Source organism: Hermetia illucens, chromosome 2 (genome assembly GCF_905115235.1).
Source record: "Hermetia illucens chromosome 2, iHerIll2.2.curated.20191125, whole genome shotgun sequence".
Taxonomy (NCBI): Eukaryota; Metazoa; Arthropoda; class Insecta; order Diptera; family Stratiomyidae; genus Hermetia; species Hermetia illucens.
This window is the reverse complement of record NC_051850.1, coordinates 120,358,963-120,376,690: the sequence shown is the minus strand read 5'-3', so window position 1 is coordinate 120,376,690 and position 17,728 is coordinate 120,358,963. Positions and strand designations below refer to the sequence as shown.

Sequence of the window (17,728 nt, the reverse complement as noted above, 5' to 3'; positions counted from 1 at the left end):
AGCTCCACCGATAGGTCCAAGCAAAAGATGCCGAGCGGAAGGCCATATCACCAAGGGCCGTGGAAGTGGCACAAATTGCTTAATGTGCAAAGGGAAGGAGGATATGAATCATCGGTACATTTCAGGAGAAAACTCAACGCAAATTGCAGATGCGATTCATTGTACTTTACGTTTCTCCTGTAAAAGCTGGAGGTGGAAGCTGGTGAATTCAATTGATCTGCTGATGGCGTTGAGGGTTTGCAGCCTTTCTTAAACCTTTTTGGTAGTGGTGGCATGATCCCTGTCAACATTCTGATGAAAGAAGTGAGTGGGATGCACTGTGCAACACATATGGAGGGGCACACAAAATGCATGGATACGAAAAGGTCGGAGCTGAATAATCTCTTGCAACACAGCTAGAACGAGTCTTGAAGAAAAAAACGCTCAAGTGTATAGTACATCTCCTCAAGATAAAGTAGGTGAGGAAGGGGGAAAACGCAATAGGCACAGTTTTAGTGGGCTCTTCGTTTCCCACCATATAGCTAAGGGGAAGAAAACCTGTTCATCGAAAGAAACTGAAAAGGCGAAAATACCGGGAAACGTTGGTGAGGGAGAGGGGAGGGAAGAACCACAGATTCAGGAACGTCTAGAAACAGTATTTTTTCCAAGAAAGAAGATGTCTCCTACGCAGAAATCCTTCGAAAGGAGAAAGTTGATTCGAAACTGACGGAATTGAGCGATAATGTGAACCGTATCAGGCGAACACGCAAAAGGAATCTGGTATTCATATTGAATGAATTTAGCGAAAAACCAGGAGACAATTTCTGCGGCAACATAGAGATGTTAGGTAAGCAAACGGACGTCGCAAGTGCAGGAAAATACACGCTTAGAGAATAATGTAATCTTGGCGGAATAGAAGAGAGTGCCATAAAAAATATGGAGAGAGCAATTTCGGCCATTTTGCTCTAGCATGAACCAGGCTATATGATAGATTGAAGAGGTTTAAGAAGTGTGGAGAAGGAGGTCATCTTATCAAAGATACACCTTGCAAAGATGCACTTTGCAAACTATAAGAGATTCAAATGTATTCGTATCGAAAAGCAAACCAAAATAGCTTACCTCATTCTGTTGAGTGATTATTACACCATTGAGACCTTAACACAGTTTTATCGGTTCAGGGTGAAAGTAGCGTTAAAGCACTTGGTTTCGCTCATGAGAATTTTCCATTTTGTAAACCACTTTTCAATTAGTCTTAGGTTAGATTTGTAAGTTTCTTATGCAACCTGCGGAATAGTGTAAATACTTAAAATGGTTGCCTTATCTGCAAACGTTGAAGCTATCAGGTTGCGGTCATTTGGTAGGATGCTACCTTGATGAACTCCAGGTTGGATGTTTTACTCGGGAAACGGAAAGCTTTTTATTTCACTCTGAACTTGCGCTCCAAAAAAAAGATTCCAAACTCCATGGAACTGTACTGGAAGCAACTTCTTCATTTTAAAAATCTAATCGTCATATCACACTTTGTCGAGAACTTTCACCACATCCAAAAAGACCCCTGAATAGTACTTTCTCCCCTTCTTTTCTCACAAGCAATCCTGTGAACTTGTTCGATTGTACCTGCTTTTCTCGAAAGCCAAATTGGCGCACAAGAATCACTTTGTCTTCCACCATATATGGTGGGATTTTTGAAAGTAGTAGTTCATTGTAATATCTGACTCTTTGCAACCCTTAGGTAACGCTTCTTACCTGTTAAATTGCGTTGAATATATGAACCACGTGAGCGAGATTAATGTATGTCTTGGAGATTTCTTTCGGTCTACTTGTTCTTTAAAGACTCTAAATGAGAAGCTTTCCTTCGGTGTAGCCATAGATATTTTTGAAAGTCTTAGCTCCATCTGCAGTAAATGCTGCTGGAATACTTTTTTGAGGTGTTTTGCAAATGTCGCCCCTTTGTAGGCACCACTTCTCGCCCAGCTGCCGATTAACATCGAGCTGGTCTCTTCAACCTTCTTGTGGCGTTCCACAGGGAAAAGTCAATTGACGCAGTGGGCGATAAACCTGGTACGCTGCTTTGTAACTGCTATTCGCATTGGTGCTCATGGCCGTCATATAGCGATCGGCTTGCTCTGGCTTATTGTTTTTTTCCGTCTGAAATTCTGTGAGCCCGTCATTGTCTTCTCAATTTTCATTTTACTTGGACTAGCTACAGTATATTACGCAGCACACTATTTTTGGAAGATTAGCGATACATGGAAGCGGGCGGGGAAGGTAGAGAACTGTGCAACCGCAGTCATTATTTCATTGAATTTCAACAGGGCTTCATCTTTTTCTCTAGTTTTTAAGGAAGTGTTAAATGCTTACGTAAATTCAACCGGTTCGTTGATTAGGTTGTTAGTTTTCCACTTCTATTACTTGTTATAGGAGATGCCTTTGCCAGTGCCAGTGATGGGCGAGTGATTCTGATCTGCTGACCAACAGTTGGCTATCCAGATGACACGATGCTAAATCTAGTATCTTCCCAAAACTGTCTTCCTTTGGAAGTTAGTGAGTGTGTTAACTTAAAAGTCCTCAGCAGGAAGAAATCTATTCCCCGAAAGGTTAAAAATACTTCGAACGCTTGAGAAATCAGTTTAAACTTTGGAGCACAGTAGATCCCAGTGATGATTACCTCACTGATCCAATCCAGTAATCGGATTGAGGTTGGTTGGAGGTAGTCTTTGTAGTAATCTTCTAGAAAATAATGCGTGATGCAGGATCTGATGGATATTCCAGTACCGTCATAGGCATTCCTTTCCAGATGCTTAGTGGCATAGAAACAATATCTATCAATTTGAGCCTTTTGCCGGATTCTTCGTAAAACCGGAAGTATCGTATTCCCAGTTTATGCTGGGCGACATATTTTGAACCGATTTATTTACTTCTGAGGTGCGTGTGATTACGCATTATTTCTTACATCATGTTTTGCACCATAAACTGATTCGTCGCTTGAGTCAGTGTGAAGAAAAACCTTTCCAGATTGTGAAATGGATTGGCTTTTAGATGCGGATTTCAAAACTTTAGAATAGCTCGTCTTTAGAGCCTTTAACCGCAGATATGCTGGAATTTGTCTCGCCGCATTGAATTCGTCGCTTCGGTTTCAATTTTTACTTAATTTCACATAGGCTGAGCAACCATTATAAGTCAACAGTGTGTGGTTCCACACAATTGCTGTAGTTGCTAACATTAGCAACCTTCTTACTTTTCTTGGAATTAACTGTTGTGTGCAGACCTCTGCGACAAACACTGGGGAAATTACAGTATGTTTCTGCAACCAAATTCTTGACAATAGACTCTTCGCGTTAGAAAATAACTTTTTAGGCCGAAATAGTGGTTTCATCTGCCCAATTACCATATCTGTTGAAAATGTAAATTTCGAACGCTCGTATATTAATTATAATAGTTTAAAAACAGAATTGTCGCAAAGCAAGGAGACTTCGCTGAGCGAGTATGATAATTTGAATCTTATCTGCGTGAACGCATTCGGTTAAGTGTTTGTGACATGTTACTTTTGAAGCAATCAATCAGTTTTTAACAGAAAATGGTTACGTGAAAGGACAATTTTTACAATTTACTTTGTATATCGGCACTAATTTAGTACCTACGCCGAGATATATAGCACAATGTCCCCGAAACGAAAGGTGTCAAAAGGAAAACGTCAGTATGTTGTTTATCGCGTATTAAACTTTACTCGCGTCTTTACCCGGGTAACGAATGAATGCACTTTTTTTGGGAAATTCGCCAAAATATGAGTTTTACACTGAGCGAGATTCGAACTAATATTTCCCGGAATCTCTTGCATATAATTCTTAAAATCTCCCTTCAACTGACAAATAAAAAATGAGTAATTGTGACCCAAAATTCTAACGCACCCATATGTATATTGTCGATTAAGATTAGAAGTCAATTTTAAAAAAATATTAACTCACTTTGAAATGATCCTCAAATTTTAAATCAGTGTCCAAAGAAACTAAATTTAGTCGGGCAACCACGGTCCACTTCTTACGAATACAGTGGAATCCCGATAACTCGTACATCGATTGTTCGTATTTCCGCCTATTTCGAAAAAAATCGTTGGTCCCCAGAGATAATTTTCTGACAAGGGGGGCTAAATGGTAAGTGCTTTTACCAACTAATCTTGCGAGATTGTCGACAAGTTCACAGGAGCTGTTTCGCGTCATGGATTTTTTCTTGATTTGCACTAAGTAATGCCAAACTATTCTGATTCGGCCTACCGTTTTCGTCATGCTTCGATAATTCGGTTGTATTTTTCCCAGGCTTGTCTTGCGTTCGAAAACCAGAATGTATCGGTCCAGACTTCTGAGAACACTAGCACAGAACAATCTCAACATGATCTTAGTGTTGAGATAACTGCATTCCCAGATTTTAAACAGGGCAGCGAAAGCGAATCTAGCACTGTTAATGCGTCGGTCAACATCTTAGGCGGATTACTCAGTGTATCCCCTCGATCAGCAAGATAGCTCTCCAACTGTCGAGCGACAGTTTAGTCATACCTAGTAGACGCAATACGCAAACGAACTCAAACGACCAGCAGATGGTAATCCCTTTTGGGGTCACCCAAATCCAGGAGACAGCGTCTGAAGCTGATGCTGATCGCGAAGTGGCAGATCTGATTTCTCGCACGATGTCGATCAGTTGGAACCCAAGTAACCTTATGGAAGACTGTATGCTCGAACAATGTGCCACCAATAACGAGACGGTGTTAGGCCGTGTCTTTCTACCAAATGTCTAAGCAAGATGTTGTCAGATTCCACTTTGGCATTCAGATCACCCATCACGATCATAATGTCAGCTTTAGGAAAACTAAGCTGAACTCCTTTCAATTGCTCGTAGAAAGCATTTCTCTCCACTATATTGGCAATCTCTGTTTGTGCATAGCATTGTTCAATCGTGTTGCTCTTTAGCCTAGATCGGGATCTTGCAGTTAGAGGTCTACCAGAAACCGGCTCCCAGTTCAAGAGAGCGCACATAGCGGTTCCCATCTGTTACAACTGCTACTAATATTTTTGAATATTAGTTACAAATATATAGTTTAGTCAATTTTGATTTCGCTGATCATAAAATCGGGTTTTTATCAGTTTTCCAGGTATGCGTGTTGACTGAATTTTTAGCGGAAATATCTTTACGCGCAAAATATTTTTCAATTGCAATACAAAAATTTGCTACATTTCATAATTGCAGATTATTGCACCCAGTATTGACGATCGACATTTTGTTTGATACAGCTTACTTAGATTAATCAGTCGAAAGTCACTTCCGAAGAGTGCATGCGGAAAAACACGTTGTGGCTATAGGTGAACCCCAAGATTCCGTATTGTGACGACCTCTACTGTAGAACATAATGTAGAATACTTAGCATTTCGCATGAGGGAGCAATATTGATTGATTTTGTTAGAAACCTTGGGCCGGGTGTATTTGGAAAGCAGCCCGAGGACGTGGAACTTTATTCAAGTCAAACAATTCATGCCATGAAATTTTGATCACAAATGGTGAAGTTGAATCTAGCGGACGAGAAAACCGAAAATTTTGGTAAGGGTGGTTCACGCACCTTTCTGTAAACTAGCGCGGTAGGGTTTTTCTAAGATATCCACTTCAAGAAGTCGCGAAACCAGAAGCTGGATGCTTTAGGTAACGGCGTCTTGCGGTAATGGAGACGAAGATGCTAATTTGGACTAGTGGCGTCACACGTTTAGATCACATCCGAAATGAGGATATCCGCGATCGTTATGGGGTTGCACCGATCGTGGCGTCTTCGATGGTATGGTCACGCAATTCGTGCAAACGAGAATTCACTTGCAAAGATTGGTCTGAACATCGAAGTCGATGGTAAACGACCAAAAGGCAGACCTAAGCAACGGTGGCTTGATACGCTGGATGGAGATTTGAAAACCTCGAGATTGCACCCAGATCAGGCATTCGATAGAGCCAAATGGCGAAGCCGATCACGACGAGCCGACCCCGCTTGTGAACGGGACAAAGGCTGAAGAAAAAGAAGAAGAAGAAGACGCTGAACCAACTTTGACCTATTATAATGTTGTTGGTACTAGTACGATGTCCAGCAAACTTGGTAGGATCTCGCTTTATATTATAACCTACAACATTTTATGGTTCCAGGATGAACTTAAAGGGGGTTTTGTAGTCAATTACTAAAAATTGTAGTGTTACACTATTATAGTAAAATACAACTATTAACTTTATTTTGAAGCCTAAGTACCGTATAGTGATAGCTTCCTGATTTTTATCAGATTTTTCGGTTCAGTAGGTTCTAAGATTGGGTCCGTGATAGAAATGACCAATTTTCAGCCCCCGCCTTCCTATTTTGTGAATTAGATGTGAGAACTGAAGTCGGCCTTGAAAAGTACTAATCGAGTCCGTTCATTTGACTATCTTGACTACCTTGAATGGAAAAAAGTTGTACTATCCCCTTTTACATGTAGCTCTCTGCATACATGAGCGTTTCCAGTTCCCACTTTTCCACCGAATTTGGTGTCAATCGGTACGATTGACACCAAATTCTGGGGGAAATCCCTGTGACAAACAAACAGCCACATGGACGGTAACCGATTTTAAAAAGGTTATATTTTACACAAAACCTTGAAAGAAAGATGATATCTATCCCACCTCATACAACCTACCTTCATGGTTGCTAGGTTTTATTGTATAAATTTGAAGTATTTTTCAGGTGCCCCTAGATAACAAGCGCTGTTATCAGCGATTATCCTTCTTGCCAACACTACAGCCTCTTTCGTGCCAACATCGACGGGAATTTGTCCTCGGACCAACACTAGAAAACCATCGTTACAATACTCACCCCAGTGAGGGACATTTCGAAAATCAGTCAAGTTCCCGTTGTACAACCTACAATACCTCCATAAATGGGTAAATTTCAATAATTTCGTAATCCACCAGTACTTCCACAAAGGAAGCACAACTAACGTCACTACGCGGCCAACTGAATCATCGAAATTTTCGAAGCTAACCTTGACTTTCCGGTTTGGCAGGCAGCAAAGCCGACAAATTGTAAACCTCCTAAGTAGTCCAGATGAGATCCGAACGTATAGCCAAGAACTAAAAAGGCTAACGGGCAGTTCTTGGACAACTGAATATCTCTCATCAATAAGGCCGCTGATAGATTAAAGGAACTTCAGGAGAATCTTACAGCAAGACCTTAAATATTTAAAGCAACGTCATGCCAGAGAACTCTAAGCTCAAAGTAGGGGCAAACCGATAGTAAGTACTTCATGTAACTTTTTAAGTCTTTTTTCAATATTTTCACTTTTAGGATAAATAAGTTCTGAGATTTCCCGGTGCAAGTTAGTCAAAACAAAAATGGAAGTACCTAGTGATTTTTTGACAATAGCTTGATGTGATGTTCGAAGCGTTGTTATCAATTTTCTGAAAAGATATCAATAAGGAACTTTTTAATAATTCTGCTTGCAAAAACAACATGTGAGTACCTTAAAATTTCTACTTTATTCTTACTAAAATTGTTTTTCACATCTTTTTCGGCTCGATGTTTGGAATTGACATGAAAGTGAACAGTTTTCATTCTTTTTACTTTTAATTCGCGCCAACAAAAGCACACATGTTAAGATGGAATTTTAGGACGATCAAAAACGCCAGCACAATAACAATAAACCGGTGCATGCCACAGCGTAATACCCTGTACAAGAAACAAGCACACAAAATGCACCCTGGAAATTAAAGCACAATTCTCGAATTAACGAGCACAAGGATCCTCGGGGCCCGACTCGCCCTTATGCAGTTGCACCAGAACTAATTCATAGGTCACAATTGTTCCGGCAACCTGGAAAGTGGAGATAATTTATTATCCTTTTAATTAAAAATTTATCCTTTCATTTTCGTGTCGGGATTTACTCACGTTCAAGATAAATTGTCTCGTTACATAGAAAAAATTAAATCCGCTAAGTGCAATTGTGCTGTTTGTTACTTGCTCCAGAAGACGTTTTGTCTGCAAAACAGGAACACATATGCAATTGAATTAGCCCTTGGCGTGCGGGAAGTCTATTAAGAACAAGGACATTCGTCGTTGACGTATATATATGGAATTTTATCTGGCACGAAACATATGCGAGCCGTTAATTGTAAGGAGGAAATGAACAGAAAATGATAATTAATCTTTTCTCATAGAAATTGCAAAAATGAATTGTTTTCTTATCGACATATCTGAATCTCGGAAAATGTTTGCGTTTACAGCGGTGCAAATAGTAAGCGTTTAAATGTCGAAGGCAACTGAACATTTCCCATCAATAATTGACCCTGACATGATTGCTGGGAAGCTGTAAGTGGCGTGGGAAATAAAAGAAATTCCACTTATTTCGTTTGTGGCTAATGACAGTCCCCCTTTTTCAGGCTTATTGTATGTTTACCAAATCGAAGCTTTTACACTTAAATAGCCACATTCTAGTAAATCACTAAGTTTTCGTATCTTATTTTAAACAAAAATAATTATTTGTAATGCTAAGAGTGGAAATAGGAGATCAGGTCGATCATCCTGAGTGGCCGATAACGACCTAGAGGGCAGAGCTATCCCAAAAATCTAAACAAATTGGCTAAATTGACCGTGAAGGTCCGCCCACAAAGATTGAAGCTCTATCAAAGTGCTGAGTCGACGTTCTTGCACGCCTCTGTGCTAGCCAGGCTCGGGAATGTGGGGGGTCCTTTGAGCGCTTTGATCCCTCACGCTTCATTACTAAAAACCAACGTGTCTATTCCGATGCGTGGGTCCGCAACGGATTCTAAACTCGACACTAATTAGGATTTCGCGACGGCCTATCGAATGAAAAACAGAACGCGAACTAAATTGGAAAATAGAAAAGAGAAAAACAGGGACATCCTCAAAGTGAATAACTGGCCTGAGGATGTCGAGGAAGGGTGGGAACCTCAGAGGCCGCGCCTCATACAAGATCTGAGGCGAAAGAGACAGCAATTGAGACGGTGATCCGTCGTGGATCTTCCCCTCCTTGATCGCGGCACTCGGGTCCGGAGACTTACGGCTCTACGCGCGCGGTCGAGCCGGTTTTTTTTTCTCTTTTCTATTTTCCAATTTAGGTCGCGTTCTGTTTTTCATTCGATAGACCGTCGCGAAATCCTAATTAGTATCGAGTTTAGAATCCGTTGCGGACCCACGCATCGGAATAGACACGTTGGTTTTTAGTAATGAAGCGTGAGGGATCAAAGTGCTCAAAGGACCCCCCCCCCCCCCCCCCACATTCCCGAGCCTGGCTAGCACAGAGGCGTGCAAGAACGTGTCGACCGAGCACTTTGATAGTTTTAAAACAATTGGTTGAATTCAATTATTTTATTTAAAACTAAGAATAGAATATAAGCGAAAATGAAATATTATGGGTTATCGATATATGCGGTTCGGGAGTTTAGCTCAGACTAACTTATAGAAAAATGCAAGCAAAAATTTTGATTACAATTACATAGACTTCAAGTTGTATGTGTAAAGAAAAGAGAAAATATTACAATAGGCAAGTATCAAAAAGAATTCAACATCCTCCCGCCGCCAAGTTAATTAATTAATTTACTTCTAATGGAAATAAATGCTGAATTGATCTCTTCAAGAGAACTCCATTATGAAGACGCAGCTCGCATGAACGGATTCGGTTGTCTCGGCCGACAAATACCCTTTCAATGGTCGCCAGCTTCCAAAAAAGCCGTGGAATAGAAGAGTCGTGTACTATCACAACATCGCCGACTTTCAATTCACGTGTGAATTTTGTAGGCCCATGATGCGCTGACCGAAGTAATTGAACATATTCCGTCCGAAATCGTTTAAAAAATGAATCTGCGAAGCGAAATCGTGCCTTCCACTTAGCTCGAATGTTTTTGTCGACTTCTTGAAACGAAGCTGTTGTTAAGCTTGAAGGAAAAGTGCCGAGCAAAAAATGAGCAGGCGTTAAAGGAGAGAGGTCGCGTTCGTTGTCACTAACATAGGTAAGTGGTCGAGCGTTAATCACGAATTCCGCTTCAGTTAAGTAAGTATATAGCTGGTCAAAATTTAACGTAGATCGCTGAATCGCTACTTTTAAAACGTCTTTAACGCTTCGTACCAATCTCTCCCAAAAACCGCCCCACCAGGCTTGTTGTTTTCTGCTAAATAGTTGTGGAAAGTTTCAGATTGTATCGTCGTCCTCAACTGTTGAAACTCCAATGTCATTCTTTTAAAAGTTTTTGCATTGTTCGAATATATAACGTTTGGTACACCTCGTCTGTCAAAGAACCGCCGTAATGCTAGCACACAAGACTCTGTGGTCAGATCTGGCGTCAATTCTAAATGCACGGCTCGTACGACCGCACAAGTGATAAGCAATACGTAAGCCTTCCGGTTGCTCTCATTGGAAGAACTGCGAACAAATAATGGGCCTGCGAAGTCGATACCCACTATTTCAAAAGGGCGCGAGGCTAACAATCGGTTCTTAGGCAGAGGTGCGAATGGTTGGTTTCCTGCCTTTCCTTTTATACGGTTGCAGAGTAAACGGCGATGAATTATAGTCTTGACCACTTGGCGAGCTTTGATCACCCAAAATCGTTTTCGCAGATAAACAAGCGTAAAATTCGTTCCACGATGAAATGTGTTTTCATGAGCTTCGATAATGATAAGAGACGTTAAGTGTGAGCTCTTCGATAAAATAACTGGATACATTTCATCAAATTCCAACTCCGATTCACCTAGGCGGCTGCCTACACGTAAAATTCCGTCATCGTCGACAAAGGGGTTTAATGACAAAATCTTCGAACACTTAGGAACCAATTGCCGGTTGCTAAGAGCATTTACTTCTTCTTTGAAAACTTCAAATTGAACCCTTTTTATCCAGAACAGTTCTGCTCTCCGTAGTTCATCCGCAGTCAGGTGCTCTTTGAAACCTACTCTCTTTCGAAGCAGGTTAACGTATCTAAGCACATAAGCTGTAACACGAAGAAGCCTCCGGTATTTGCTGAATCGTTCAATTTGTATTGGATTATCAGGTACTGCACAGTCAGATTGAGTGGTCGACTGAGGAATAGTTAAAAGGCAAAAATCAACTGCGGTCATCGGAGTTTAGAAATCTTGGTCGGATATGGGCCACTCACTAATGTCGTTGTATAACCAAGACGGTCCGTTAAGCCAGGTCTCGCAACTCAGTAGAGTTTGTGCAGAAACACCCCGAGTCAATAGATCTGCGGGATTGATTGATCCTGGGCAATGATTCCAGTTGTCGTTAGCGGTTAGTTGCTGAATTTCTTGAACTCGGTTGTAAACGAATACATCTTTCTGGAATTTACTGCTACGAATCCAGTATAAAGTAATTTTTGAATCAGTCCATAAATATATTGAATCGAATTTCACTCTTAATTTCTCAACAAGATAGCAGCGCATTCTTGCGGCTTCCAGATCAGCACATAGTTCCATTTTAGGTATTGTTATGCGTTTGTCACGAATAGGCGCAAGTCGACTTTTTGCATATAAAAACGAAATGCGAATGGTTTCATCCAAATTCCTACTTCTGATGTATGCAACAGATCCGTAAGCTTTTGGACTCGCGTCCGCGAAAATATGTAGCTGCTTCTCAACTTGATGTGGTCAATCGAATACATAGCGAGAAATCGTAAGGGCTCGTAGTAAATGTATTTCGGATACGCTTTTCTTCCATTCGTGCAGCATTGATGCCGGTAAAATTTCATCCCATGCCAAACTTTGTTTCCAAGCCTCTTGGAAAATGAGCTTCATTTTTATGACAAATGGTGATTACATTCCCAAAGGGTCATAAACAGATGCTAACGTTTGAAGAATGGTTCGTTTCGTTACTACATCGAAAGATATCTGCCTTTCCAGATCCACTGCAAGGGTATCAATTTCCATAAACCATATGAGTCCTAACACCTTGTGTTTTGAAATATTGTTGCTTTCATTTGTATCGAAAATTTGCCTTAGTTTCTCGTTGTTCGACTTCCATTTACGTATGTTCATCGATGCTCTCGACAATATTTCACGTGTTTCGTTGAACAATTTTACAGCGTCTTCAAAATCGTCAACACTTACGATTAGGTCATCCACATAAAACGATTCTTTCCGTAGTTCACAGGTTTCAGGAAAATTGATTGATTCATCCTCCAAATGTTTCAACAATGCTCCAATCAGATGAAACGGGCTGCAGGTGACTCCGAAGGTTACCCTATTCATTTGAAGAATGATTATTGAAAGCAAATCATCCAAGGATAAAATCCAGAAAAAACGATGTACTTTTCGATCCTTTTGTGCCAGCTCTATCTGCAAGAAAGCTCGTTCGATATCGGCGGTAATTCCATGTTTGCCAAGCCTGAAGTTCAAAATCATTTTTAATATGTCTGGTAAAAGGTTTGGTCCTGACCACAATAAGTCGTTTAAGGAGGGGTTACCACCAGATCGTGCTGATGCGTTAAACACAATACGCGTTTTTGTGGTCTCTCTTTCCTCCCGATATACCGGTCGATGTGGCATAAAATAAGTCCGTTCGTTGGTTTTTTCTGCTTCATCGCAAATTTCTGCAACACCACTTGAAATCATCTCCCGTATGATTTCATCGTATTGCCTTAACTTTTCCGGATCCTCACTAAGCTTCACCAATGAACGTCGAAGTCCTTTGAGAGCGCCACCGCGGTTGTTATCAATAGTGCATTCGTCGTTTCTCCATAGCAATGATGCTTCATATCGCGTGCCATTTTTCCGAATGTGTTTTTCGATAATATCATCCACTTGAAGCTTATGATGATTTGATGTAATATCGTCAACAACCCATAATCGTTCAATCCGATCAACTAAAGATTCAAGTGAGTTGTCCTCAATTACACCAACATTGAGATTCGTAGATGTTACTGACGTGCCTTGGGTCGATATAAGTCCTTGTAGTGTCCATCCGAAAATGGTGTCAATGGCGACAAGGTTGTCGGTTATTCTTTTGAAATCGTCTTTTACTATGGACCAGTAAATATCGGCCCCTATTAACATTCCGATTTCGAATTCCGTTTCATTTAAATATGAAGTATCCGCTAACTTAAGGCCAAGGATGTCCAATTCTGTGCTACGAACATACTGGAATGCAGTAGAGCAAATTTCTGGCACGACTATAGCCAGGATTTCGATCGCCTCTTCTGAATGTAAACTACGTAGTTTAATTCGAACGCGTTTAAAGAGCTTTGGCTCAGAGTTATTCGAATCTCCAAATGGTAAAATACGTAGCTTAACGGTATCATGTGTGTCGAGTTGTAGTTTCGTTACAATGTTTTCTTTGACAAACGTACGCTGCGAGCCACCATCTAGAATTATTCGTACTGGCACAGAACTTGAATTACTCGAAGCTATAATAGTAGCCGTTTGAAGAAGTACCTCTTCTGTTTGCAGTAAAGCTGATGCATACAATGTTGTTGTTGAGCCACAAGAGTTTGTTGCAGGTGCTACCGTTGTTGTTGAAGGTGCTACTGTTGTTGTATTTTTAGCTTTAGGTCGGTATGTTGGGTCGTGCATAGACGTAGCATGATTACTTCCACAAAGAGAACACTTTACACGTTTATTGAAGCATCGCTTAGCATTGTGTCCCTTTTTGGTGCATTTAAAGCAATACCCCATGCTTTTCAAAATTGTCTTCTTCTCTGCAAGCGATAACGTCGTTTTGCAATTTTCCGTTAAATGACTGTTTGATTTGCAAAAGCAGCAAAACTCAGCTATGTTCGCAGTGGTGAGTAACCCAGCAGCCGTTTTACATGTATTTGCGACTTTTGATGTTCTCGTTCTCCGGTCATTTGTCAGCTCGCCCATTTCGAGAGAGGAGATCTCTTCTTTAATAAATGACAGAATATCATTTAGCTGATCACCACCACAACTACTTTGCTCGCTAGTACCCACCGATAGTGATGCATTTTCGTCTTCGATTGAACGTGCAGCTTTATCTTGCTTACTCGGATGTAGCCTATGAAAATCGATCACTAAATCATGAGGCAAACAATGCAGAATTAAACTTCTCAGCATTATAGAGTACTGTGACGATGGAACATTAAGTGCGGTAAGTGACCTTGTTTGGGCTCTTATGTCTGTGTATAATTTCCTCAATTTTGTCACGTCATGACGAGAGTTTATTCGAGAAAGGTTCATCAGCTGCTGCATCGTATGATCGACGAGCTTATCGACGTTTCCATACTGTTCCAGCAACAACGAAACAGCCGAATCATAGTTGGCGTTTGTTGGTGTAAAACCAGCAATTGTATCTGCCGCCTTGCCAACCAAATGATTTGATAAATAATTAAATTTATCAGCACCGATTAAATCCGTTCGGTCATGAACCGCTACACGAAAGCGTTCCCAGAAAGGGAGCCACTCATGAAAATGACCACTGAAAACTTTTAACGAAAGTTTTGGCAATTTAGCAGAGCTAAATGTGTGCTCCTTTTTTCGTTCAATACTTAGGCTAGATGATGATGAAGTGTCAAGATTATCGCGGCATTTTCGTAACCGTTTAAGTCTCTGGTTTAGGTGCGATAAAATGTTCGCGGCTTTATCCTCATACTCGTAAATCGTTTCAAATTCTTTCTGGGCATTTTCTAGCTTTATAGAAGGTCGAATTTCATCATTGCATTTTCGTAACGTACCCAAAACTGAATTTATGCGTTCGATAAAGCTCACAAGTTCGTCTTCAATAAGATCAATGTCACTTTTGGAATCTGAGCTGTTTAAATGTTCGGACGCACTATTTGTTAATTTCGTTAACTGCCCACGATAAACCGCTCGTTCCGTTATGTCCATATTTAATTTTTTTTTTTTTTTTTTCACTCCGTTTCTTCCGATAAAGGTATTCCGACTTACGTTCCGATAAAGGTATTCCGACTTACGTTCCCGGGTTTCGGCACCAGATTTTAAAACAATTGGTTGAATTCAATTATTTTATTTAAAACTAAGAATAGAATATAAGCGAAAATGAAATATTATGGGCTATCGATATATGCGGTTCGGGAGTTTAGCTCAGACTAACTTATAGAAAAATGCAAGCAAAAATTTTGATTACAATTACATAGACTTCAAGTTGTATGTGTAAAGAAAAGAGAAAATATTACAATAGGCAAGTATCAAAAAGAATTCAACAGATAGAGCTTCAATCTTTGTGGGCGGACCATCACGGTCAATTTAGCCAATTTGTTTAGATTTTTGGGATAGCTCTGCCCTCTAGGTCGTTATCGGCCACTCAGGATGATCGACCTGATCTCCTATTTCCACTCGTAGCATTACATATTTATTCTATGATTTGTGCAAAACTTTCCAACTTCCTGATCTACACTTTTCCATTGTATACTATAGCATCAACAAGGGTAAATTTATTATGATATTATACACTTTATCTGAACAAATTGTAATCAAATCAAAACTAAGTCTTTTCGAGGAAAGTACAGTTTAAGGCCTTTTATTTGACAACCTTTTCTTTGCCTTGTACAGGGACAATCTGACCGGAAAACGCATTTAAAAATATGTAATATTCCTTCGTTTTCTCTCGACCCAACACCCCTTAGGCTTCCAAATTGATTATAACTTTTAACTTCGCCATTTAACTTTTAAAGTCAGTAATTTTATTAAAGCCTGGCAACTGGTTGCTATCATACCACCTTTTGAAAAAGGTGACATTACAAAGTAATATCACAAACATCACCTTTCATTACCTTAACCGTCATACGATGTTATATCATCAACATTAAATATTAACTTTCGGTCGCCCATAGTTCCAAATATTACTTATTATTGGAATAATCTAGCATGCATTTATTATATTCAAGGCGTAAAGTATATGACAGCGCCAAATAAGTATCATTGAAGAAGGAGTGAACCTTTCATAAAAAAGAAAACAAAAAAACCCATAAGGATATAAGATAATAGTACAATATTTTCACATCAAAGAACAACGAAACATGATTTTTGCCAAAAAACATTACTTTTATAATCAATGGGCGTTCCCGATGTTTCTAGCAAAAAGGGTTAAGGAATCAAAACTCAACACCGTCTCCGTTGCTAGTAGTGATTTTTTATTCGATATATATCGGTATTTCGGGAACAACTTGTTCCCTTCTCCAGTGCCAGGTATATACACCCATATGTCGAATAAAAAATCACCACTAAGAACGGGAGACAGTGCTGAGTTTTAATTCCATAGAGTATCACTTTAAATGATGTTATCTTTGCTTAGCATAATTAAAGTTTACCTATCATACAGAAAAACAAAATTAACTTCTCAGATCAAAACTGACCGAGAGAACAAATTCGTAACTCGTAGCCGATAGCAGCACTCGATAGTCGCCTTCAGCCTTTGTCCCGTTCACAAACGAAGTCGGCTTGTCGTTATCGATTTCGCCATTTGGCTCTCTCAATTTCAACACTGCCGTTGACAGTGATTATGCTTCATGGAGATCGATGGTCAAAAATTTAGTTTTATTTAAATTCGTGTTGCATGAGGCGATCATTCCATTTTGGACAAGTTGCTCGAGATCATTTTTGCGTATTGCGTCAGTAGTTCTACAGTTCTTGACAAATCCGGCTTGATTCATAGTTATTTCAACGATTTTGCGAACAAGGTTTTCAGGAATGCGTTCAAAAATCTTCATGGTATGGGAAAGTAACCGGATCGGATTGTAATTTAATTGGAACTGGTGTTACTTTCTTGCCAGCCAGATGGTGTTCTACCTTCTTGAATAATCCGATTAAAAATTCACCGAGCCACAGTGTTGGATCCCAGCTCTTCGCTTTCTAAAGCTGAGATGCGACATCGTCAAGTCCTATTGTTTTCCCCTATTTCATTTGTTTTATTGCTTCCTGGACTTCAGTTCCGCTGATAGATGGAACTGTTCCATATGTCGGCAAAGGTTCTGGAAGTGGCGGATGAGCAAATTCATCAGTTGAAATCCGTCAAGGCTCGAGAGTTGGTACGCAAAGTACCGTTCTTGTCATTAACGTAACAGAAGTGTCCGATATCCTGTGTGCGTTCGTTTCGGCTTTTGGCAAGTCGATGTAGATCTCTCTCGCCATCCCGTAAAGATTTTTGTAATGGGCTGCTCGGGTAATAGCGATCGCTTTCTTTGAAACACCAACCCGAAAGTAGTCCAAAATTCAGCCGAAAGCCAGCCCGGACCTAACTTAAAGCAAGCCTGAAGCCAGCCCCGGTACTCGGTGTCAGTATCGACAACTACCGCCGCGACTTGAACTATGAAGAGCGCTAATGTTAGGCAATGCTATATTATAACATCACTTTTGTAATGCTATGTTGCTTGGTAATGGGATGACGCTAGGTAACAGGATAATGCTTGGTAATTGGATGTTGCTAGATAATGCGATGATGCTTGGTAATGCGATGATGTTTGGTATTGCGGTGATGCTTGGCAATGGGATGATGCAAGATAATGGGATGATGCTTGGTAATACGATGATGCTAGATAATGCGATGATGCTTGGTAATGCGTGATGCTTAGTAATGAAGTGATGCTTGGCATTGCGATGATTCTTCTTGATGCGGTAATGTTAGGTGATGTTGTAATGTTTGGATTGCTCTCGGTGGTGATGTAGAGTCTTCCAATTTAATAATCAACAAAAATGATCACATAACTTTATAAATTGTATTTTTCAAAAACGCTGAATTTATAATGTATTCGCGACGACTTTCTTTACCAGCGAGCGAAG

At 40.2% G+C, this 17,728-nt stretch overlaps 2 protein-coding genes across 2 annotated transcripts in view; both read right to left on the bottom strand.

Annotated features, from left to right (window-relative positions):
* Positions 1-7,585, bottom strand: part of LOC119648542 — a 92,163-nt gene extending 84,578 nt beyond the window's left edge. The window contains exons 1-2 of the mRNA XM_038050310.1: positions 7,494-7,585; positions 7,376-7,431 (exon numbers count right to left, since the gene is read on the bottom strand). Of these exons, the coding sequence (XP_037906238.1) occupies positions 7,376-7,431; positions 7,494-7,585 (148 nt within the window). The remainder of the gene's footprint in view (positions 1-7,375; positions 7,432-7,493) is intronic.
* A 10-nt stretch (positions 7,586-7,595) lies between these two features.
* The window catches only part of LOC119648541 (gustatory receptor for sugar taste 64c-like), a 61,892-nt gene continuing 51,759 nt past the window's right edge, over positions 7,596-17,728 (bottom strand). The window contains exons 12-13 of the mRNA XM_038050309.1: positions 7,919-8,008; positions 7,596-7,843 (exon numbers count right to left, since the gene is read on the bottom strand). Coding sequence (XP_037906237.1) covers positions 7,757-7,843; positions 7,919-8,008 — 177 coding nt within the window. The 3' untranslated portion in view covers positions 7,596-7,756. The remainder of the gene's footprint in view (positions 7,844-7,918; positions 8,009-17,728) is intronic.